Source organism: Solea solea, chromosome 6 (assembly GCF_958295425.1).
Source record: "Solea solea chromosome 6, fSolSol10.1, whole genome shotgun sequence".
NCBI lineage: Eukaryota > Metazoa > Chordata > Actinopteri > Pleuronectiformes > Soleidae > Solea > Solea solea.
In genome coordinates this window covers 14,895,887-14,919,979 of record NC_081139.1, presented here as the reverse complement: position 1 = coordinate 14,919,979, position 24,093 = coordinate 14,895,887, and the positions used below count along the sequence as shown (strand labels likewise).

Sequence of the window (24,093 nt, the reverse complement as noted above, 5' to 3'; positions counted from 1 at the left end):
ATTTTGAAGTCTTATAGTAAAATGCACCCACAAAGCATAACTAAATAGTCACAAATAACCAGTGCAGATATTCACCAATATCTGCAAATCCATTTATTCTGCAGAGAAGAGTTCTCTATACCTGGAAACTCTGCTACTATGATCCCCTTCAATTCGAAAAGCTGCAAGTGCACTTGGCCTGTTTTACATTACCTCCAAAACACACCCATGATTAATTGAAAGATAAAGTACGACCATTCTGAACCTTGCGACTGGTGCAGAATCCTCTTCCCACCCCATGTATGTTCTTGTTCTCTGCTCTTAGATTGTAAAAGTAGCTGTGGAGTAGCTGTTGGAACATTGTTCAGTATTAATGGCAGTGGCACCTCTGTGTGTGTGTATGTGTCCCTGAGGTGGGAGATCAGAGAAGAAAATGGTGGCCAGAGAAAGTTTTCAGTAATGAAGGCAACACAATACATTCCTGGTTTTGTTGCAATTTGAAGAAGGATCAAAGAAAGTTTGCAGATGTTTCTCTTTCCCACGGGCTCTCTCGTCTCCTTTTCTCTCACTTTCATCAGAACAAAAAAAACCTCATCAAGTGGAAAGTATTTGAATAGAGCAGCTCTTCACTGATCACACAGACTAGGTTCATGATGTAATCTCTTATCTCTGATTTTGTATCCATTGTATTACTCCTTGAGGGCTAATGTAGGTTCAAAACCTAATCTCATATCCATCTCTATTCATGACTGCGCTTACATGTGGACTACAAATATCGTGTCTGTCCAGACAGATGGCCATTGAAATGAAACACTTCCTGTGTGACATAATGTTTGACACGTTTATGTAGCTGACATCTAACCATGTGGGTTACAATTCATGTTACCACGTTTGTTCATGTAACTGTATGGAAAAGTATGGATTTATTTATCCAAAATGGATGGAAGAACCGTTAGAAAGAAACAGTAGTGTGTCAAATTTGAAATCTAACAAGAAAAATCAATTACATTAAAATCCTTTTCAAATGAGTTCACACACTGTTGATAAAGACTCCACACGACTCTCAGTTTCTCACTGTAGGAGTGTTCAAGTCTCATGTCACCCGCTGACATTCCTGTGCTTATTTCAATGAATCAAACATGATTCATAAAGCCCTTTTCATACAAGGCAATGCAACTCAAAGTGATTCACATAAAACATAATCAAAGCAAACCCAATCAAAGAAAAGGGAAATTTATGTTAAGGAATTCTGAAGAACAAGTGTAGAGGATTTCTGGTGTGTCTCTCTCTCTCTGTGTGTGTGTGTGTCTCTCTCTCTCTCGCTCTCTCTCTCTCTCTCTCTCTCTCTCTCTCTGATGTATGAAATGATTGATGTTTATCAACTTCATCCAATTTTTTTATTTTTGAAAATAAGGTTCCACAGCTCATTCATCTCTACAGCGATCTTGCAGAATAGAAAAGCAGATTGGCCATAAAGTGACCCAAAAAAAGCTATTGCAAATGAATGAGATCGAGTGTGGCTTCCAACTGGGTTAGCAGTGGGGAACCCTGTTCTTTATCTCCCTCCATCACTCTTTCCATCACCACCCCCCGTACATACAGGAGCAGAAAAAGGAGGTCAGATTCTCTCTGGGGATTTTATTTCTGTTTTCTCACATCCAACCAACAGCTCCAGGCCAGCAGCCCTCTCACCTTTCAGTCAGTATTAACAGTGGCCAGCTCATTGAGCCTTTATCACCCAAGACAACTGTGGTCTTATATTTTATTATATTAAAAACAATTTTAAAGTGTCATGTCCATGCCTCTGTGTATAGACGGGTTGCAAAAATGCATTAAAACAGGTCTGATCTCGAATTCAACACCAGCTTCCTGTGTCAAGATATAAATTACAGCTCCTCACCTCAGCTCTGACACCTGCAGCATTGCCATTAGCTATTCCCATGAGTGTCATGAGGGTAATAAGCATGGCCAGGATTGCAGTGCACTCAACTTCAGTCGTACTGGCCATTTATTATTAACTGTCGTATAATTGCTGCTCACTGGGTTGTGCATCTAACCTAGAAAGGATACTGTTGCCATCGTGCCCTCTCCAGACTTCTCACTTTTGATAAAAGATGACACCAGGCGTACATGATAAAAGCGAAGGTTGATTATAAAACACATGAATGTTTTCTTTACTTGTAGATTAAACAGATTAATGTGTCATAAAAAAATCAGCAGAAATTCAACACTTAAAGGTGTCCATTGTGTCCATTTTTTTTAAATAATGGTGCCATTAAGAGTCTAATAGACCATTAATCATGGCACAGTTTGGGGCATTGACACTATGGGATTGACATCCATGTCCAGCAGGAACTAACTGAACAAATCTACCATCCCCAAATCATGTGTGAACACAGGTTACTGGTTTACGTATAGCTTTTTTTGATGTACCACCAAACATGATATATTAAAGTATTGTATTTGGTAAAAATACAGTGCCTGACTCTGAGCTGCCTACTTTTAAAACGTTTTTTTTTCCAGTGTTTGCAGTCCTTTGTTTGTCCTGATCAAGGATATGAAAGGGCTTCAGAAAAAGCCACACATTTCTGTTTCTTCTCATTCACATCCTCTCGCGTACTGCTCACAAACATCTTAAGAACCAGTGATAGGAGATTCTCCCATAATGACCCCTCACTGCCGGCTAAAAGCTCACTACTCGCCCTGCATGAAATTCCTTGCCACATTTCACAGGAGGCTGAGTGTGAAGCAAGGAAGAAAAACGAAAAAAAGAAAAATCCAAAGATGCATAATGAATCGTCCTCCTTTTTACTGAAAAAAAGACGGTGCTCATTATCGCTCTGGGATGCTTGAGAAGGGTGCACATTTCCCCTCTGTTTTCATCTGCTATTTTCTCTCTTACTCAAGGCAAGACTTTTCTTAAGTGCTTTCTTCAACATGGCATTCTCTTGTCTTCTGAGCTACAGCACCTGACTCGCTTTCCCTTGAATTATGTATTCAAAATAAAAAGGAGAAGACACACATTTGCCTTTCATTTCCAATCTGCCCCTACATGCAGTGGTTTTATACAGTAACATTTCAGGAGCTTCTCCCTGATGTCTGGCAAGGTTATTGCATTTTTGTTTGCTTTGATTTCTGAAGCTGTCCAACTACCAACAGTAAACAGCTCAATAATGACTAGCAGCTATGGAAACAACAATACTATCACTGTTTCATTTGACTCACACCGCACAAAGAGCAGAGTCCTCATTGCTGCTGTTTTACACGAGGCCACAAACGGCTTCCTTTTGATTAAATTTTAAGGCCAACATACCAGACATTCTCCCTCCCCAGGCTGAAATATAACCAGCACAGCACGACCAGAGCCAGCATTGAGAGGACACTCACCTTCCTGCTGAGTATAAAGACGTACAGCTATCCCTCAATTTATAACTTTTCAGGACCAAGCAACCCAAACCTCTGCAAACAATATATAATTGAGAGAAGTTGAAACTTAATGTTAAAAATGAACCAGGCTTTGGTTTTGGCCACCATCACTGTTCAGAGTAGTCGATGTGTGCAGCGATGTACCACTCGCATGCTTAGAATGCTTCCTGGAGCCCCTCTCTGTAATGGCCTCCTTATTATTTCCATGTTCTGTGTCGACACACGTCGACGCACACGTTCTAAACATTCCTACATGCCTACAGTTCCATTTACATTTATCTCAGGGTCTGCATCGGTCACATGCATAACTGATCACGCATTCTATTTCATTCCAAGATTCCGTCCCTAATCCTGAAGTATTTCACAGTCAACACATAAGTAAGCCCATTTTCAAGTGGTACAGTTCTGTTCAGTTCAGATATTGTCAAATATTGAAAAGGATACCAAAATAGCTTAACTGTACAGCCCCAGTTCTTGGCACCCCTCCTTGGGGTACCAAACAAAGTAATCCGGCCAAGCTGGACAACACAGTCTGTTGACTGGTCAGCAGAGAATTGTCACTTATACTTTATGTGATGGTGGGAAAAACTGAGGTGTTTATCTGTTCAGCCTGTAGCCTTCTCTCAAATGAAGCTTGTCTTGTTCTTGTGATAAATTGCCACATGTCAAGAAGACATGCAACACAGAATGCTGGAGGTCCTCCATTATCGCCCTTTGTTTACAGCCGCTTTTGTCTCTTTATGTTTGTGCTGGTATGATTTCACACTATTTTCATAACGGATGCAACTGTGTCCAGTCTTAGTTGAGTTTTACATCTTAGTAGGTGGTGATTACATGTATTTGTTGCTTCTGATTCTCTCTTATGTCAAAAATATGTCTCAGCGCACATAGGCTTTTGTATAATTTAGCAGTTTTTTTGTCTTACAGATATCTTTTCACACCAACAGTTTATGTGGGACCTGATGACAATTGAATTTAATTTTTTTGTTGTTGGTTTTTGTTGGAGAATTTACTGAAGCCGCTTTTCCAACGAGTGGAGTAAAATGGTACAGTACGGTCAGGGTGGAGCTAGACCGGCTCCATGTGTTGTGAACAACACATTATTTTCTATACTTTGGAATTTTTAAAATTGTCAAACCTCCAAGACATGGTTGAAAAGTAGCATTGCTGTGCTGTCTTGAAAAGCTGAGCGTAATATGATTTGGTGTCATATCAAGCCAGGTACTCATCATTACTCCGACGTTGCCAAGCAAAGCAGACAACGGTTCCATGATGGAGATGAATCTGTGTGGAACAATTCTGTTTGCACACACCAGAAGTTCTCTGTGTTCCACTTATAGTTATTCTGACTCACATTGCTTCGGCTGAACACAGTGTTTTTCCAAACCAAGACCACTTCCCTCCTCTCCTCCCTCCATCCACTGCGCTCTCTGGAGGACATGAAGGCTTTTCATCAGAGCTGTGTAATTGAATGAGCTGCTCATGCTGTCAGTTGTCCTTTGCCCTGTCATTCCCATCAGTGGGTGACAGGAGAGAAAAGTGCCTGTGTGTGCTGAGGCCAAAGTTACCACCTTCACCCATTCTTATTCCCTTCCTCCCCCTCGTCATTTTGTAATTAAGGCGAGGGGCAGAAAGCCCTGTGGAGAGAGACTCTGACAGAGGGACAGTGTCTCGCATGGTCGTAGATGGACACAGAGATGTGTTCACTCTACAGCCACATGCATGATTGATGTGCAGACACAAACTTCAAATTTACTTGTCTCTTGCCCTCCATGTTTGTCTTCACGACATCAGGCTGAGTAGAGAATTAGTGTTGAAGGGCAAGCGGGTAACGTCTTCTTAATTATTGTCAACACACACAGTTTCTTTTAAGACTACTTTAATGTATAAACATATAATCTGGCTTTGGAGAAAATGGAAGCAGTGTAAAAGAATGAGTAAATCACAATGTTTTAAACAAACAAACGGACAAAAAACCCTCACACTTCATCTCCGCTTTATTTCAGTGCAGAAAACATTTAGATACTGGTCAGAATTTGTCATTGGAGATGACAGAAAGACAGTAACTAATTTACCCGCTCTTTATAACTGTTTCGAGTAGAGAAACATGTCAGGTTCTACTACTGTCAGCCAAAAAGAGAAAGGTGAGGCTGGAGAAGACACAAACTCACCAGCACTGGACAGTTGAAGAGTGAAAACCTAGTCTGTTCTGTTGAATGTGGATTTGTGCTGAGGCTGCAATTCGTAAAAGGCACTAACATCCAGACAGATGGTGGTGCTGCGTGTTGCTGCGATAAATGCTTTCCTGTCAGATTTTGGGCTTTAATTCAAATATTGGAGTATGATGATCTGAGTGAGCTTCTGACCAAGTTCAGCCCTTATGTAGGTACTGAGCATGATTCATTGTTTCTTTTTTCATTGTTGGGCTCATCCACAAAACCTGTACAGTTGACTCTCCACAGACAGAAAGAAAGAAGCCAGCTATTTTCATACATGAACTGTGAACTGAATGTCCAGTATTTTCCAGTGTGCCGTTTCCATGAGATGATCAGCGTGGGAGATTGTGTGGGTCAGATGTTCACTTTTGCGTTTCACCTTTGTGGACATTTGCATTCTCACATATGCTCCTGGACATTTTCCTGAAATTGTCTGCAGGTCCGAGAGCAGCTACAGATTCCTCCTTTTATAGTCGGATTATTGTTATTATTGGTCATGAGTCACCATGGCGACTGTTGATTTAGAGTGAAACCAGCGTCACTGATGTGGTGCTGCCATGGAGCCATCATGGTGACCTCAGAGAATATCTCTGTCTCTGCTGAGAGGACATGATGAGGACTGGCCTATATGGGACAAACTGCTGGAGGCTCTCACTGCAGCCTAATGACGAGCTTAGAGGACAGCGCTCCATTTTCTCTATTTGGAATTGCTTTAAGGTTTGAAAGCTCACTGTAAAATCATAGAGCAATTTAGTTCCCTTATCTGCAGAAATACTTTCAATGAGAGAACTCTATGAATGCACTTCAGCTATAGTAAAATACATAAAAAAACGTCTTTAATTCATCAGGTTCTGTAACACGTATTGTATAAACATACACATATTGTCTGTGGTTGGAAATGTGATTTAATCCTGTATTTTCAGTGGTAAACCAACAACAATGTTGGACATCATAATTACTTATTTCCACATTGTGGAGACTGTGGAGGAAGTGCGGTCGCAGAATTATATTGCCCTTTATCTGGAAATGAAGAGTTTTGTTAATTATTCATGTAATGCAAGTGAAATGCTGATGAAAATGTCAAAGTGGTTTAACCAAATAGCCTCAACTGCCAAACAAAACTAATTAAATATTCACATGCATTAAAGCTGAGAAATGGCCGAACACAGGCGGCACATCTGGCACAAAAATTACCCATTGTACGTTTATTTGCAAATCAGAGCAAAATGTGTCCTTTACTGTTTTTAGAGATTTATAACTGGCTGTTCTACTAAGCAGCTGCATTTAAACATCCCTTCAGAGAAAAGGTTGGCATTTCAGCATTGGTAACAGCTGCCTAAAGGAAGGAAAAGGAATCATAAAGAGAATCTGAGACTAAAGCAACAAAAGGACAGAGTTTCAGAGATGGAGAGATTGCCTCAGGTCCTCTTCTTCTCATTCTCATCTGGTGGGAGTGGCTCAGTACACAGAAATCCCATCCTAGGAATTCAACAACCTGGAGATGTAACTCAACATTCAATGGTTTAGCAATACTGATTATTTTAAAGGCGACATAGAATGCTTGTATCACACATATATGTTAGTTATGGAGGTCTACTTACATATATTAACTTGTATTCATGGTTAAAATCCTCCTAATCGCTGCAAACGAGCCGATCAAAATATCTCCTCACCGACGCTCTTGTCAGCCGCGCTGTTTCAGACCAAAACCACACCCCCAGAACGTGGACTGTGTTGTGATTGGCCAGCCAACGAGAGCTTTCCTACTGTACTGTGATTGGCCAGGTACCTGGAAGTGACGTAATAGATAGGCCAGCTCTCAGATACACAGCTCCCCCTCTGGCACGGTGGATGCTCTGCATCTCAGCAGCTACAACGAGAGTAGTTCTTCTTCTTCTGCGGTTGAATGTACGCAACCGGATGTGCCCGGACTAGTGCCCGCACCAGGAGGCGCTACGGTGGTGAGAGGAGTGGTGAGGATTTCTGAGGACGACATCAAATTACGGAAGTGCCGATCCGCTTCGCAGAGCCCAGGAAAACAATAAAACCCTATTTTCTCAGCAGTGGCTGAACTGTTGTTCTGAAACTTTAGGGTTTCATAAACGAGGTAATGACGCAGATACACACACACAAACGCAGCGTTAATTGGAGCTTCCGGTCTATGTCGCCTTTAATTGTTTTATTCTTTCAGTTTTTGCACCAGAACGTTCTAGTTGAGTCATCATGGGAGTGATCCATTGCTCAAACTTGGCTTTTCCAAAATGGAAAGTGTTCATAATAAGTAATGCGTCTTTCGTAGTGTGTCGCAGAACGAATTATGTGGTGGTTGATGTGCACTCACATTTTCTGATTTATCGCTGGCAGAAAGTGGGATTTTGGATTTGTTTACTCAGACACAGAGAGAGATAATCTTGGGTGCCCCACACTAGAGGATTTTCAAATCACACTTGATTTTAAAAACATGGGAGACCACAGACACAACAAACTTTGTAGTCAATTTTCAATGTTTTAATCCTGAGAAATCACAGACTAGACGATCCAGTCAAGATGCAAGAACAAACACTTGGCGTTTAATCAAACGTTTTTAGGGAGGAGATTCCAGGGATTTGGGATCTCACAGAAACGATTTAAAGTGGACATGGAGGTGGACTGTCAGCATCGTTATTTAATTTAACAAGTTATGGCTCTAAACAAAAGTATGCAACATCCATTTCCCGGTCATTGCTCTCATTGATAATTGCAGGGTTCTGCTCACGCCCCAATCGCTGTTCAATCATAAATATCAAACATGTTTAATGTAATTTGGCATGAAATAGACCCACATCAGACACATTAACCATACAGTTGAAAAATATTTTAAAATGTTCTAATTTAATATTAAATATTTGTGAATATTACTGTCTTGATTTTCATGAATCCCTTGTTACCAATTTTGTAATTTCTGTAAGTTTTATGAAATGTAATGAACCGTGCTGTTGCCATCTGCATAACAATGGCTGTTATTTTTATCCGTGATGGTTACATCATTGACACCAAATACAACAGAAGCTGATAAAACTGTCTTTAAATCTGCAGGAATTTACTTGCAAAAACTAACAAACTACACAATTATTTTGGGCTACATTTCAGCTGGAGCATACAGACAAAGTGAACTTGGATTATGAAAATGTTCCTTGTGCCTGTTGTTGTTGTTCTTAATTATGGCTTAACCAGTTTAAAACACAAGCTGCAAAGTGAAGCTCTCAGTGACAGACGTACAGACAGAACTGATAGACACACAGTTTATTCTCTCTGGCTGATGACGTTAGCAAACGCCTTTAGCAACGTGAAGATGAAAACAGTCGGTATCATATTTTGTGTCTCACGAAGTTCATTAATGATGGTGAAACAAGCTGTGCAGCAAAAGTGATTATGATCTTTATCGTTGTTTTCCCTGTTTTTTTAACATGTTTCATCAAGGTGAAAATAAACAACAGCACATATAAATAAATATGTATAGTTACAATATCAGTATAAGAATTACATCAGGTCACCTTCACAAAGAAAATACAAGCATTATTGTCTAAAATGCAGTAACTCAGGATCTTGACTTAGGTGTTAGAGAACTAGAGAATATTACATCCATGCACCACATTACAGATAAAGCTTGAATTCACCAGTTTCATTGTTTGTTATAGGTGTGATGTAATATGTACTGAATGTCACAGTCAAAAATTTACATTTTCTTTTCACATTTTCATCAAGTAGCTGCAACTGGCCACTTTTACAGTTGAGTTGTATATGTGATAAATATTTGTCAAGCGATGAGCTGATACGATACTCCGTATCGGTCTGATACTGGTCAAAATCACTGGATCAGATATCAAAAATACAATCCAAAAAATGTGAATAAAAATCAGCAGCAGCTTATTTATTTATTTTTTTCTGTTACACAATTATGTCTTTTAAAGAGCTTGAAATGGCTAGCACACTCAGTAGCTGTGTTGTTAACAGCTTCATCGTTTAAAAAGTCTAAAATAACAGTATCAGACTGAAATCGGAAAATACTCAATGATATTGGTATTGCTATCGGATATAAAAAAGTGGTATCATGCCATCCCTATATCTGTCCATAGTTAAATGATCTTATTAAGAGAGTGAAATATTATAATTTTCAGTTGCTAATTGGCCATTATCCACTTCAGCACCATGGACAGCATCGAGCCACAATTATGTTTTGTCCCAGCAGCTGAACACAGACTTCATATTTTATGTGTGTGTGCATTTGTTATCTCTTTAGAACCTTTCTCTGGCATAAACACTGACTTTGTCAGGACCAATAGTCATCATGGAGACCAAAACCTGGTCCTAATGAAGAAGCAGAAACTCATTTCTTAGGAACTGGTTAAGTTTAAGGCTAATATCTGAATTGTGGTTAAAATTAGGATTAGCCATTAACTGGTGATGGTTAAGGTTGGAGATAGTGCTTTGTTTGGGCCGCTGTAACGGTTTTGTGACAGCAGCAGTTTGGATTTAGTGCAAGTGAGTTACAGCCACATCATTCTATGTCCAGACCACTTGGATGAACATTTAAAAAAAGTGATTGAATCACTCTAGGCTGTGATATGGTGTGACACGCTAATTTCACTTTAAAATGAGTTATGACCAACACGGCTAGAGGCTCTTGGAAATATCAACGATGAGGGACTTTGCATCAAAGTTGCGCCTGTGGTTCCTCAGTCTCTGGCTTCACTCTGCTTTTTCATGTCACTATGGCCTCATTCTGCTTGTTACACAACTGTATTTTGGAGCTCTTCAACATTAATATTTATTGTGATGTGTTTGTCTTGGCCTGGTTTCCCTTAAAAAATATGTATATTTTTAAAATCTCATGGGGGTTAACCTGGTTAAAGGTAAAAAAAAAAAGGAAATTCTAATCAATCGCACGCATCTCATACTGCATTTCATTTGCATTTAATTGGAGAATATATTAGCTTATGTAGAGTAAAGATCAGCTCAAACGAGAACATCAGAAATGTGATTATTTCAGTGTTGAATTCTGACATGAAACTGGAGTTGAAGTTAAAACTCAATGTCCCACTTCATTCATTTTGGATGAAACTCTAAAGTTACTTTTGGCAATTGGATATTTTAATGATGGCATGTGAATTTGTTTTTAATGATAACGTGTGAATACTGAAGACTTCACGTTAATTAAATGTTAATCTGCCGTCTGATGTGGAACACTGATAAAGCAGATCTAAAGAAACTGCCCTCATTTCTCCGCTTTAAACTTCTGTCACTAGAAGATGAAAGCGCCACCTTTAACAGAACATTCACTTAAACCTTGTAGATCTGAAAATAGATAATTAAGCGTTCTGGCTCCTTCAAGGCCTTTCAGTGATGATGGTTGGCTTTTAATCATTCTAAGACTTTTTTCTAAGATCTGACCATCCTTTTATGGTACGATGAAACAAAAAAATTCATATATTAAGAAATAATTATTGGCCATGTAATACCTTTGACTTGGTAGATAATTCATCATAAGACACTGATGCACTGAGGTCAATGGGGTGTGGTGGTTGGCACTGTTGCCTCACAGCAAGAAGGACACTGGTGTCTGTTTCCTCTCCATGTGTGAGCTCCAGCTTCCTCCTTCAATCTAATGAAATGTCGTTTGGAGTTAGGTAAATTAGGGAATCTAAAAGGACTGCAGTTGTTTGTCTCTATATGTTGGTCCTGTTTAACATAGTGACCGATGTAGACCCTGATTTTGGCTCTAGCTTTGTCCACGACACTCAAAACATAAGTGGGATTAATGCTCTTGCTTGTTTGTTTGTTTTTGCTCTATCTTACTCTGCTACCATTGATGATGACAGTGTTCTAATAATAGTTTTGTTTTTGTCTGAAGTCTGACAACATTCTGTCAGTATCAGAGCAGCACCATGTAACTATAGCTGAGCAATAGCAGCTTCTGCAGCCACATGTGGTAATTAATTATGTTGGTCCATTAAAGAGATTTTCACCTGCAGAAAAAAATAATTGAATCACCAGACCAGAGCGACAGTGAATTGTGTCATCACTGTAACAAAGTCCATGTAGAATTGTTGGTATTTCCAAAGCTTACTGGCTTCATGACAAGATGAACGCCGTCTTTTTAACGACTTTCAGCATGTGTGCACTCGCACTTGCATCATATTTTTACATAATTCAACTAAATGAGTTTTTTGTTTGGCTCTGTCTCTCTAAATATGTGTGACTTTAAAACGTAATACTCCAGTTTGTTATGCTCTAATTTCTTTTTTTCTTTAATATTCAAGACCAAAATGGAACATTTTCTCAGACTTAACACATCCTCCCCAGAGCCACAGCTGATGTAGTTCTCTCTGCTATGACTTAAATAATTCTCATGTTTAAAATGAGTGATTCTCTTGCTAATGCCGTGTGTTTTAGTATATTTATTTCATATCTACTTACACTTGCATGAATATTTCATCCTTCAATCATCTCACATGGTGCTCGGCCACCTCCACATCAAAGACTCTGCATAGCATCACCCATTACAGGCAGCAGCGGGTACCGGCCGAGAGCTACACTGAGTCACTGTGCTCTGAAAACATTAACATTCATGTCAATGCATGTATTTATAGCTCTGACAGGGATTCCTTTCACTGCCCACAGTGAGACCAATGGATTGCTGCCTACATTTGCTGGTGAAATCCCTGGTCACTGATGAGGTGCATATGATCACAGAGATGTTATATAAATATGTGCATGTGATGTGAACAAGCTCTGTCTTGCTGTATACAGCGTTTTATACCATGTTTGCTCTCTCAGTTGAACGTTTGCAGGGAACTCGTTGAAATAAATTAAACATTTCAACCCTAGAGTGTTATTGGAGGATATAATACGTGATTTTATATTTTCCTTTTGTTAAATTAAAAAAAAAAAAAAAATTCACGTAGAAGATCAAGGTCCATGAAGGTACTATATATGGTTCCTTGCCAAAACTCCCTGAAATTAGAGCAGATAAAGTGAGTAACTTGCTTTCACTAGCTTTACTGTTTCTATCATTTAGCAGAACGTCTCTCCTGACAAACATGTCATGGATTTAATCAAGTAGGCTATTACTGATCAATGACACATAATCATGACCAAACTCTATACAGCATTTAATCATTTTTTTTCCCCCTCTGGAAATGAATAATCATGTGACACATTTTTCGTCCAAAGCTCTGTCATAACTTAAAAACTGTGAGTCAAAAAATATGAGTGAGCATTTCTATATTTTTAGAAGTGGAGTTACGTCCTGCAAACCGATCTTGTTATTTCACAGTGGGACTGTCAGAACATTTACATGGGACACTTCAGGCTTGGAGAAGAGACTATGAAATACATTATGTCATGGAGTGTCCTCACACCTACAGAAGGATCAACACATTTGTCGAGCATGTATGCGAGTGTGTTGGAAAGGGTTGAACAAATTGAAATGCTCTCTGGCTCTCTCTCTCTCTCACACACACACACACACACACCTCCACCCAGTGTCTTTGATGACTTCCATCTCCATGTTATTTTCAGCATATTTACTATATCGTTTGCTTCCGTCCTCTTGTGCAGCTTCACAAGCACAGAGTTACGGCATGAATGCAAATAGGAGCCTATGTGACAAGTGATGTGCGTGAGTCCGTGTGAGAGAGAAATACTACAAGTATCCCCCCCCCCCCCACACACTCCTCCATGCGACCACATAGAGGTCATTATCCGAGCGATTGCTGTCTGCTCATACATCACTGTTAGCCTTTTTGCGTCGGAGCGGGAGGGTCACCCGAGATTGATTAAAAAGAAAGCCACACTGAGAGGAAACTGGAATGGGGGCCGAATTTAATTCCTCCTTTAGATGAAGCTATGCGAGTTTAACTTGCCCTCGTGCAGCTGAGGTTACGTGACTGTGTTCACAAAAGTGGCAGAGGATGGAGACAATAGACTGACCCTGAGCTAAAAAGCTCATTTTCAATGGCTCAGGAAACACACGCTGAATGTTTGCGCAGGATTATCACCAACCCGGATTCGGTTCACTTCAAGTGAACCAAATGCAGGAAGCTTGAGAGATGAAGAACTACATTGTTTCTGTTCTCGAAAAACAAACTGCCGCTTTAATTAATTGAAATGTAATTAATTTAAGTTATTAAGACACATATGAACTCAATAATGAAATAATAGTGAAAACATCTTTAAATATGAGATATGAGAAAGTTGAAAAAAGAGACAGAAAAATCAGCAGTGCGGGAACAGAGAACTGCTCTGAACTCCTGCTGTGGCTGGGGACTCCTTCAGAAAAATGATTTTGGTGTTTACTCATCGAAATCTAATTTCAGTAAAATAAATAAGCTTGTTTCATATATTCACCTTGAATTAAAAGTCCCATTACGCTCAAGAGAGGTTAGGAGACAGACCCTGAGCAGTGATCAACAAGAAGATAGGTGTTATTTCTCCAGAGCAATATAGAGCCATACAACAGTGTGTGATTACTGTGCTTTGGTCTGTGCATCCGTCACTGCTGCTGTAATTAATGACACAAATGTCAAGTGTCGAGCTACAGTGGGATCAGTATATAAGAGGGAACTGTGGTTTGAATGGAAGCGAATGACAAAGCTCTGTGTGAGTCTCCTGTCCTGGTAACTTTTAACATTGTGTGTTAAGATTAAGTCACATCTACTGGTTTCTGTTCCATTTCAAGTACACAGGAGACCCTGTTGTAGCCTTCAATTGTCAATGAAACTTAAAAGGTGTTTAGTTTGTCCATTGTGGGCTCTCTTACTAAAAACATGGCAGTCCAAATATTAAGAGCTCATTGTGTGGTAATGAAAGCAACAATTCATACATTGTACACTTGTTTGTATACTAAAAAAACATCAGTATGGACATGTAAGAAAGAGGCAAAAAAAGATAAAAAATAGGAATAAGTGTTGCGTAGTTCCAGAGGGTTGGAGCCCTGTTGCCAACAACTAGGGTCTAAAAAATCTTCAAAACTTAGGTCATTATGGGTCATTATACTTTACATTAAACGACCAGAAACACTTTAGTTGCCAATTAACATGAACTATAAGAGGAGATCATAGATCATATTTCTCCCATGTTACCTTTGTTGCACTGACTCCAGGTCCATATTAAGATTCAAATCCTTTGTTGAATTAATAATTTACATTTTAGGTAATTACTTATCGCTATCTCCCTCTCTCTCCCTCTCTCTCTCTCTCTCTCTCTCTCTCTCTCTCTCACTCCATGTGTAGAAAACAGGTCAGGAAGCAATGGCAGTGTTTTAGTGAACCTCCGAGCCCGACTCTGGTTATTGTTCAGGTTTTATAAACATATGGGCGACCTTGAGTATTTTCAAAATTGCTGGTGTTTTAATAGTAACTTTGTGCTGTAATTAATGATCAGCTCTCTCTTGGAATGTTCTTTGCATTAGCACTGTTGTGTTTTTTTCTGAGAGAAAAAAAATCTCTTTCCTTCCCTCCCTCTCTTTATTTCTCCTTCTGTGTCAAGCAAACCGGCCAAGGCAGTTTTCCATTATCACTGTCTTCAAGTGCTTGCTCTCGTGGAATGTTGGGTCTTTGTTAATAATATAAAGAACGTGTTCTACTCCTCTATTGTCTCAGAGTGCTCAAAGTTAATTGCTGCATGTATATATACTGTATATATAAAGCTGAATGAACTCCATTTTTTCTCACCCCTCCTTTCACTGCCACATTACCCTCTCCCTTCCACTGTCTCTTGCTGTCTCTGTCTCTCTTTTTCTCTCAGTGGGATCCCAGGGAAGAAGTGTGGAGCCATCATCTTCACAGCTGAGGAGCTCAGCAACTGCCGGGTTGGTATCACATCACACTCAGACCTGCTCAGACCTGGTGATCCAAGTTTGTTAGTTCACACGTCACCAACGTGTCTCCAGTGACCACCAGTGATGGGGAATGTCATTTTCACAAGTAACTAATAGTGTTACAAAGTGATTGCACATAAAAAAGTAACTTATGTTCCAATGTTACCGTTATGTTCTGAGAAAAGTAATTGGATTAGATTTGTTGTTCCGGCAATGCTTTAGTGACCAATCATTCATTCATCTTCTATCGCTTTATCCTCCACATGTGGGGGTCGCTGGTGCCAATCCCCGCTGACATAGGGCAAAAGGCGTGGTACACCCTGGACAGGTTGCCAGTCCATCACAGGGACACATAGAGACAAACAACCATCCACTCTCACACTTATTTAGAGTGACCAATTTTGCCTAATCCTCAAATCTGCATGTTTTTTATTAAAAATAACAACCCCACAGAAGGAAAATAAATACATAAAAGGGAGAAGGGAGAAGTGAATGCAATCTCTGTGTGACTATCACTGCATCATTTTACACTGTTTTGATTGATATTGGGACAATTGAGTTCCGAGTAGGATGGATCCAGTCGGTGTAATGACCATAATATTGTCTGCTGCAGTGGAAACATATTTCAAACAATCAAACATCTGTTGCAATTCTGTCTTCATTTCCGTGGAAGCCTTGTTGAGGGAGTCGGAACTTTGTTTATACTGTCACGGAGAGTTGGAGACTGCACAGTTGACAGTGGTGGCATGTCCACCACGTAGCCTGCGACAAGCTTGTTAATTTATCTCCAAGTGACATTTTAGCTGAGTAAAAACTTGTTGTCTCAGAGCTGGAGCACCACTGCTGTCAGCATCCTCCTCCTCCTCCACCTCCACCTCCACATCCTCCCCAGTTCTTAACTTGCCGGTGCACAAATTCCTTGCAGTTGACAGCCTCCCCTCCTACCCGGAAACTAACTGTATTTTGCTGTGATATTCTACAAATACTTCCACAAAGTTAATGCAGACAGGTGTCCAAGTGGAAAAAAGGTACAGAAACATTAAGTAAAGCAAAAAAGGAACGGATTAGCTGATACATTTCATCAAAAAAAAGTTAACTCTTAACACATGACTTTGTAATTGTGTAACGTGTTACCCCCAACACTGGTGTCACCACACGTGGGTCTACTGTTAATGTGTTTTTGTCTGAAAGGATAATTGTTTCTCCAGAGACACACACACACACACACAGTGGGAGAGTGTGCTATAAACAGTTCAAGCCAGGGGTCAGAAAGTTAACTGTCTGAATTAATGAGAGTCACGTTCTCTGTTTCTAACTTTGCATAGAGAATTGAAATGACTCCGCAGACTTACAGATTAATGTTGTCATTTGCATCGAACTTAGTGAAAGTGAATTGGTGTGTTTTCCTTCAAAGTCATGATCAGAGCCTCTCATGAATTATGTATCCAGTACCGCAGTGCACTTTTCATGCCATTGGGGGGTTAATAATTGGACTTGCCCTGTCCAATCAAAGAGAGGAGAACATGCCAGCACACAAACATCATTTTGCATTATATATATGCAAACTAATGCAATTTCATCCATAATGATATAATATGAATCCTGAGGAAAGGGTTTTGTGATGTAAACACACTATTAACTTTTAACCTTTTTCCGTCTATATAAACAGAATATTATATATTTATTTTAAGGAAGGTTAAAATCTACCCAGAGGACACTAGTGACATTTATTAGTTATGGTTCATAGGCACTGTATGTTGTAGTTATTGAAAAATGTGTGTGTCATTGGGGGGGAAAAAGCTTCCCTGGTTAATGTTTCAATTTTAGTGCATGTGTTTTATTTTCAACAATAATAATAAAAAAGACTATTTACTATTACTAAATAGTGAATACTAAATTACTTTTCTACTTTTGTGCAAACCATGCAGACACGTTTTGTATTCAGGAAAAAAGTTAAAATTTCACATTTTGTCCAAACGTTTCACACGTGTCATGCCGATATTTGTAAAGTGAGTTATTTCTCAATGATATGAGACAAAAATCATCACACTACACACTTTCACTACACACACACACATACACACACACATGGATGTGGAGAAATAGGTAAGAGTGTGTAGTGAGGAAGATGTTTGTTGCAGTCCAAGACCAGGTTGAGATGCTGCATCTGTCACAATGATGGTTTCATGGATTTATTAATACTCCCAGGACGTTCCCTAACCAGTTGCTTTTTGTGCCTAAACCTCTTCATAAATAGAAATGGTTATTGTCACCCTCATTTGTAAATTTTAACCAAAAGCAACACAAAAATGTAAGAAATAAATACTTTGATTTAGAAACATGAGCTCACATGTGTCTGTAGAGACTGGGCTGTAAAAACTTCAGTTCTATCTAAATTTTTAAAGGACAATTGATTTCCATATGTCATTGTTCATTTTTCGGTTTTCATTTGCCATGTGTCGAGATTACAGAAAACAGATTTATTTATTTTTGTCAGGCTCACTGTTTTAGCCCTAAAATATGTTGTTTTGTGGTTGTCAAATTTTCATGATGGAGGTGTCCATGTGCAAAATGGCCAAATAATGGGAAATATGTCAGGTTGAAGTATACCTTTGAGGATAGTCATTACTCCAGTATAGAATCTTTTGGTGATAAGGTGTTTTTTCTGCTGATTAGGGTTTTATATTTTAAAGCTTAATTCCAAGTGAACTGCTGAGTAAACAAGTAAGTAAATAGTGGTAAAAATCTAAATCCAGTTGTAAGTATGAACTAAACATAACTTGTCGGATTACTTTGTTCTTCATACTTTTGTATGAACCTTTATTTTTTTTTCCCCAGGACATTGCCACCATGCAGCTCTGTGCCAACAAGCTGGACAAAAAAGATTTCTTTGGCAAATCTGACCCTTTCCTCGTCTTTTACCGGAGCAACGAGGATGGGACGTAAGTGAGCAGTTTTAAATAAAAGCTTCATGTACAGTCCATCTTCCATCTAGTCCATTTAAGATTAAATCCCTTATATTGTTTCTGCAGTCATTCTTAAGCGTGTGTCCAGTGAAGCTTTTTTGTGTTTTTGAGTGTTCCAATTTGGAATATACTGTATATTAATTTATAAGCTAATTTTGCAATACCCAAGAGTCTGACACATTTCCTTTACATTTACTACCATTCTAGCAGCAGTTTAACTCTTGCTCTCTGACTCCATTTCTTGTATTTCCAGGTTCACCATCTGCCACAAGACTGAAGTTATCAAGAACAACCTGAATCCTGCTTGGCAGCCGTTTACCATCCCTGTTCGAGCTCTTTGTAATGGAGACTATGACAGGTGAGAGGACAGCACACAGTTCAGAGGTTAATCGAGTCAGCAGTCAGACCCCATTACTTTCTGCAAACATAAATGTATTATAAATGTGATGTTTAATGGTTGATTTCTCTGCAAAGTGAAAACCAGCCTGTGGCAAATTGAATTGACTACATATAAATCAGAAAGGCATAAATCTGGGTACATCATTGACACAAATGCAGCTTCTTTAGATCTCCACTGTCTGAGCACAGTGTTTTACATTTTATTACAAACTCTGTCTTCAGAATCCACCACTGTGAACTTTATACTCTGCTCTCTTGGCCTTCACTGAGGCTAAGGAAGCAACAGCACTGGCTTAGATTTATTGACAAGGCCATATTACCCCCTTATCCGTGTCGCCTCATGTCCCCAGGTACGAGCGGGTACAACTCCCACTCATCATGTCGGTTCCTCTTCAGAGTTCCCAAAATACACTCAGAACTTAAACGGCTTTTTCGCTGCACTTTGGTCATGGAACAATCTGCAAAATTCACTACAGCTTGAGCATTTTATTTCCCTGGGCGAATTTAAAACTCTGTTGACAGCAGAGTGTAACTCCTATTCTTGAAAAAACTGCTATCCCTTGAAAAAAAGATTTAATCTCAAGGGACTCCCTGGTAAAATAAAGGTAAAATAAAATAAATAAACCTGTGTTTAACTGCAAATCAGGACTTCAACCAAGCTGTGAAGTCCCTGTAGAATTCCATAGACAAATCCGGTGAAGGGCAAAAAGTGAGGAGTCTGCTGCTGTGGTGGCATTTCCCAATAATATGTGCAGGTTTAGTGAAATGTAGCCTTTTTTCACTCTAACTCATGCACCATGGACATGGAATAAGCTGCAAACCATAATTTCATGACAGACACTGCCTTCTTTAAACACCTGCAAAGGGTTCAGATGAAGGATCTGTATACATTATTATACCTCTCTTTTTTTATCTCCTTTAATTACCTCCTTTTTACTTTTAGATTCTGTTGTGAGTTTTATGTCTGAAATTTGTATTGTCTCTGGAACTATTTGTATTTGTTGTGCTGCTATCTTGACCAGGACTCCCTGGAAGAAGAGATCTTGTATCTCAATGAGACATTCCTGGCTAAATAAAGGCTAAATAAAAATAAAAAGAGAATACTTTGTACAGATGTGTAGGAAGACATGAAGAACCTTTTCAGCTGCTTCAAAAATCAACTCTGTAAAAAAGTGACTAAAATAAAAAAAGCCTTCCTGTCATCGCCATTGTCAAGCTATTATTTATATCAGTGAGGGAAGTCTGGTGCCTAATGTCACTAATCTGACTCCTCATGCTGCTGTCACTGTCAGCAGGCACTGCGATAATGGCAGCTCTGCTGGATGATGGTTTGTCTGTAGAGTTCACCAAGGCTATAGAACCATTTTAAAGCTTTTAATGTTCCTACGCCTCAATTATATAGCCATGTCCCTCCGGCTGAGCTAGAATTAACTTCCTGTATTAGAATTCTTAACAGTATGTGTGGTGAACACCACTAACTGCTCATCACCTGAATTATACAGCACCATCCCTGCGGTAAACTATGGTGGTGGCGTCTTCATCATGTGGGAGTGCTACTCACTGACAGGCACAGTAAAAATTGGTGAGAATAAAAATGCAGAAAACTGCTCAAATATTTGGAGAATGAATGGCTCCGCCGAGTCCAGACTTTGATTGACTTTGACCTGAAGATGGCAGTTCACAGATGCTTCCAAACCACGGGACATCTGGGATAAATCTTCAGTTCTTGTTAAGGTCCTGTTCACATATGACAAATGATGTGCTGTGAAGAGTATGAGCTATGTTGCTTGATTCATGTATTGGATGTGCTTGGATCTGTGTGAAGCAGCAGACATTGGGCTCTATGGTGGTCAGAATAATGCCAGCAGTCGGCCATGTTGTCAGTCTCAGGCCAGTGCTGGTGTTATTGAGACCAACATGGAAGCCAGGCAGCGACGGTCACACGAGTGTGTGAAGTGCTGCCATCGATTCAGGTGTTAATCCAAATCAATGTGTTGTTACCTTTCACTTCACTAAAACCCTGATCTTATAGCAACAAGCAGAGTGAACTGTTCAGGGCAGAGCAGCATCAGTAGTATCAGCCACAACATAAAAACTAGTCACGTGTGTAATTTTTGAGAGACAGGGTACAGGAAAAGCTTACCTCTAGACCAGAGGCCCCCTCTTGAACGCCCATCGGTCATATGAGTTTGACAACCCTGCTCTCGATTAACTTTCCCTCTTTTAATTTTTGTCCACACTGTCCCGTCTGTTTGTCTCACCTCTGTGCCCTCATCTCACCTCCCTGCAGGACGGTGAAGGTGGACGTTTACGACTGGGACCGAGATGGGAGGTGAGTTTCCTTGCTCTGTTTTTCATTGTCATCTTCAGCTCTATACACTGTGACCCAACCCACCTTGCACACGCTGAGTGCTAAATCCAAAATAACTTTAAGGTCAGAGGTCACAGCTGGGTGGAGGACAGTAGGTCAGGATTTATGAGCGTTGGCCATGATGCTGACATGGCTTCTATCTTTCACTGACAGATTTGTGGCGTTAATGGAAATTTCAGGTGTGACCATGCCTTACTTCATGTCTGTCTTGCAGTGTTTCATCACAGTATCTCATGCATGGACAGCCTGCAGGGGACTAAACATGGGTTTTTCATTTATTTATGGGTTTGATGGGCAAAGAATTAGGGAATTATCATCTATTGAAGAAAAGTGCATTTAGAAAAGTTTCATCTTAAAATTATGATTGTAGGTTTGATCCCCAACTGAGAGCTGTGGTGGCAGCATGTAAATAGGCATGAATGATGCTCTGAGTGGTCATCAGGTGAATGAGTGAATTAGAGCAGTGAATTTGAGATTTACAGTTCAACTGCTCATCATGTGTCACAGCTGTGAGGAATGAAAAAGTATGTCATAAAGTTAAATGCTGAAATAATTAAAATAGTCACCTTATGACTATGTGAGTAACAGTAAGAGATTGTCTGTCATTGTATTCATACATGTTTTATATTAATTTTCATTCAGAAACTGGATTACATATTGTAAAATGTGTCCGTGTCTGATACTAAATAATGATGCTAATACTAGGCCTATAGATAATTTAACAAATCTCTTTGCTCGTGCTACAGCCTGCACATCAAATGTAGTGTTTATGTACATGTGCATACATGTAATTATGGGCACAATGTTAAAAACAGATGGTTTTGATGTTATGGTTGATAGACAGTTGATGTAATTTCCGTGCATAAATGTCTTCCATGTTACTCTTTTGTCTCTTCACCCTTTGTTGCCTCTCATCCGCCTCCTCCCCAGTGGGAGATGGACTTCTTATGCACCTTGAGAATTCCCCTCCAAATAGCAGCATTAAACAGGGAGAGCTGGTGTCATGCACAGCCCCAGGTGGTGATAAATGGAGATGCTGAGATGATGTGAGGGCATGCAGGGAGTTGATATTTACCAGTCAGATGATGCTGGAGGGGAGTCTTTCTTGTTCAGATGAAAAAATAACGTGTTGAACTCAGTGAAACATTTCTCTGCGGGATTCTCTCAACAGACCATTTAAGGGGTAGATTCTTTTTTGTCTTATTCTGGCACAGATCAAATAAAGATTTTTATTTATTGTAATTTGCAAACGTGACACATTTAAATGTTTGCGTCTGTGTGTTTTGTGTTGCTTGTGCTGTGAATGCCACGTGTCCTTTGTATCTTTGTATCTTTGCATTGACTTTGTGTGTTTTCTCATTAAAACTGCGTGTAATGTCAATGCATTATAAGAGCATTCCACAACCTCAGGCATGATTGCAAGGATTTAAGTAATCATTTAGATTTGAGATGTTATTTATTCATATTTAGCTTGAAATTTTAAAGATTGATAGAATGTATGTGTGTGCCGGTGCTCATTGTCAAGCCCTGTGTACAGTATCCAGTGGGAGGGAGGGGGACTGCAGGTTATGCTTTTCTTTCACCGTAAAAAATACTTGCTCCCACTTGTTTCGTCTGTGTTGGAATATGGAGATGTATTGTACATGTATACCTCAGCACAGCTTCACTTTATGCTTGACACGGCTTACCATGCTTCCCTAAGATTTATAACAAATGATAAAGCTGTGGCTCATCACTGTGAGTACAACTGAAGGGGAGATTGCTGTTCTGTGAAACAGGGGAAGCTCATTTCAGGCCCAGGTATTTATCCATAAATTCTTAGGACATTTTAGAGGAAGCAGAGCTTCCCTTGCTGTCAAAGAGCAATCACCTCTGGTTGGGCTGCTCTGTTCAGTTACTGAACAGTATTACTGTTAAATACTCTCTGTGTTCTCAGGACTGTCTTCTGCTTTCTGTTTTAAATGTCTGGACAGAAAAAGGGCTTTTGAATGTTCTGCATCTGTGTTGTGGAATGAGCTGCAGAAGGATTTGAACAGTTGGGGTTTTATTTAGCAGTGGGGATGTGTTTAATGGTCATTCACCCTCAAATCAAATGACGCTGCATTGCATGCAGGTTTTAATCAGCTTTGGCTGTGGGAATGTAAACCTGGGTGATCATGCTAATTTCTGTGTCTGCTCTAGTTTTGCCATGTTTGCCATTTCTGTCACAACGCTATGACAAGCATTCATCTTCTGGCTGTTTGTGTTGAGGTTTATAGCAATTCTTACTTTTTAAAACTTGAGATGTCATTCAGTATTATTTATTTACATCTCAGTGGGAATCTCTCCTGGTTAAATAAAGGTTCAATAAAAAATTCTTATGTGAATTGAATATTAGTGGAGAAAATCATTTGGAAATCATTACATTTTGTGGAATCAATACAAAGAAAGTAGCAGACAAGGGTATTCGGGGTGGAAAAGAATCCAATGGTCAATAAAACTGAGTTTGAGAAGTCATAGAGTCTTTCATCCTCACGTCCGTCTCTACATGACATGCTGACTTGTGATCAGAAGTCTTTACAGTCACTGAGACTTTACACTACATGTTTTCTTATGTGCTACTAACAGTGGTGTAAACAGTATGGAGACACTTTTTTCGCCTATTTTCTTACAGTCACGACTTCATCGGCGAGTTCACCACCAGCTACAGAGAACTGTCCAGAGGCCAAAGCCAGTTCAACGTCTATGAGGTAAAGTGTGATTTAAAAAAAATGACTTCTTCTTGACTTTACTTAATTTTACTTTTAGAATGATTTACATATTATCAGAATGAAGCCTCAGGAAAATAATCATGCTCTGTATGGCTTCACATTTTGTTCAACAACTCATTTCTTGTTT

The 24,093-nt window shown here is 39.5% G+C and overlaps 1 protein-coding gene across 2 annotated transcripts in view; it reads left to right on the top strand.

Annotated features, from left to right (window-relative positions):
• LOC131461452 (copine-9-like) overlaps nucleotides 1–24,093 on the top strand; it is a 100,899-nt gene that overhangs the window by 51,204 nt on the left and 25,602 nt on the right. For both annotated transcript variants that reach the window (XM_058632720.1, XM_058632721.1), the window contains 5 exons: nucleotides 15,408–15,471; nucleotides 18,319–18,422; nucleotides 18,700–18,804; nucleotides 21,136–21,177; nucleotides 23,870–23,945. In XM_058632720.1, coding sequence (XP_058488703.1) covers nucleotides 15,408–15,471; nucleotides 18,319–18,422; nucleotides 18,700–18,804; nucleotides 21,136–21,177; nucleotides 23,870–23,945 — 391 coding nt within the window. The remainder of the gene's footprint in view (nucleotides 1–15,407; nucleotides 15,472–18,318; nucleotides 18,423–18,699; nucleotides 18,805–21,135; nucleotides 21,178–23,869; nucleotides 23,946–24,093) is intronic.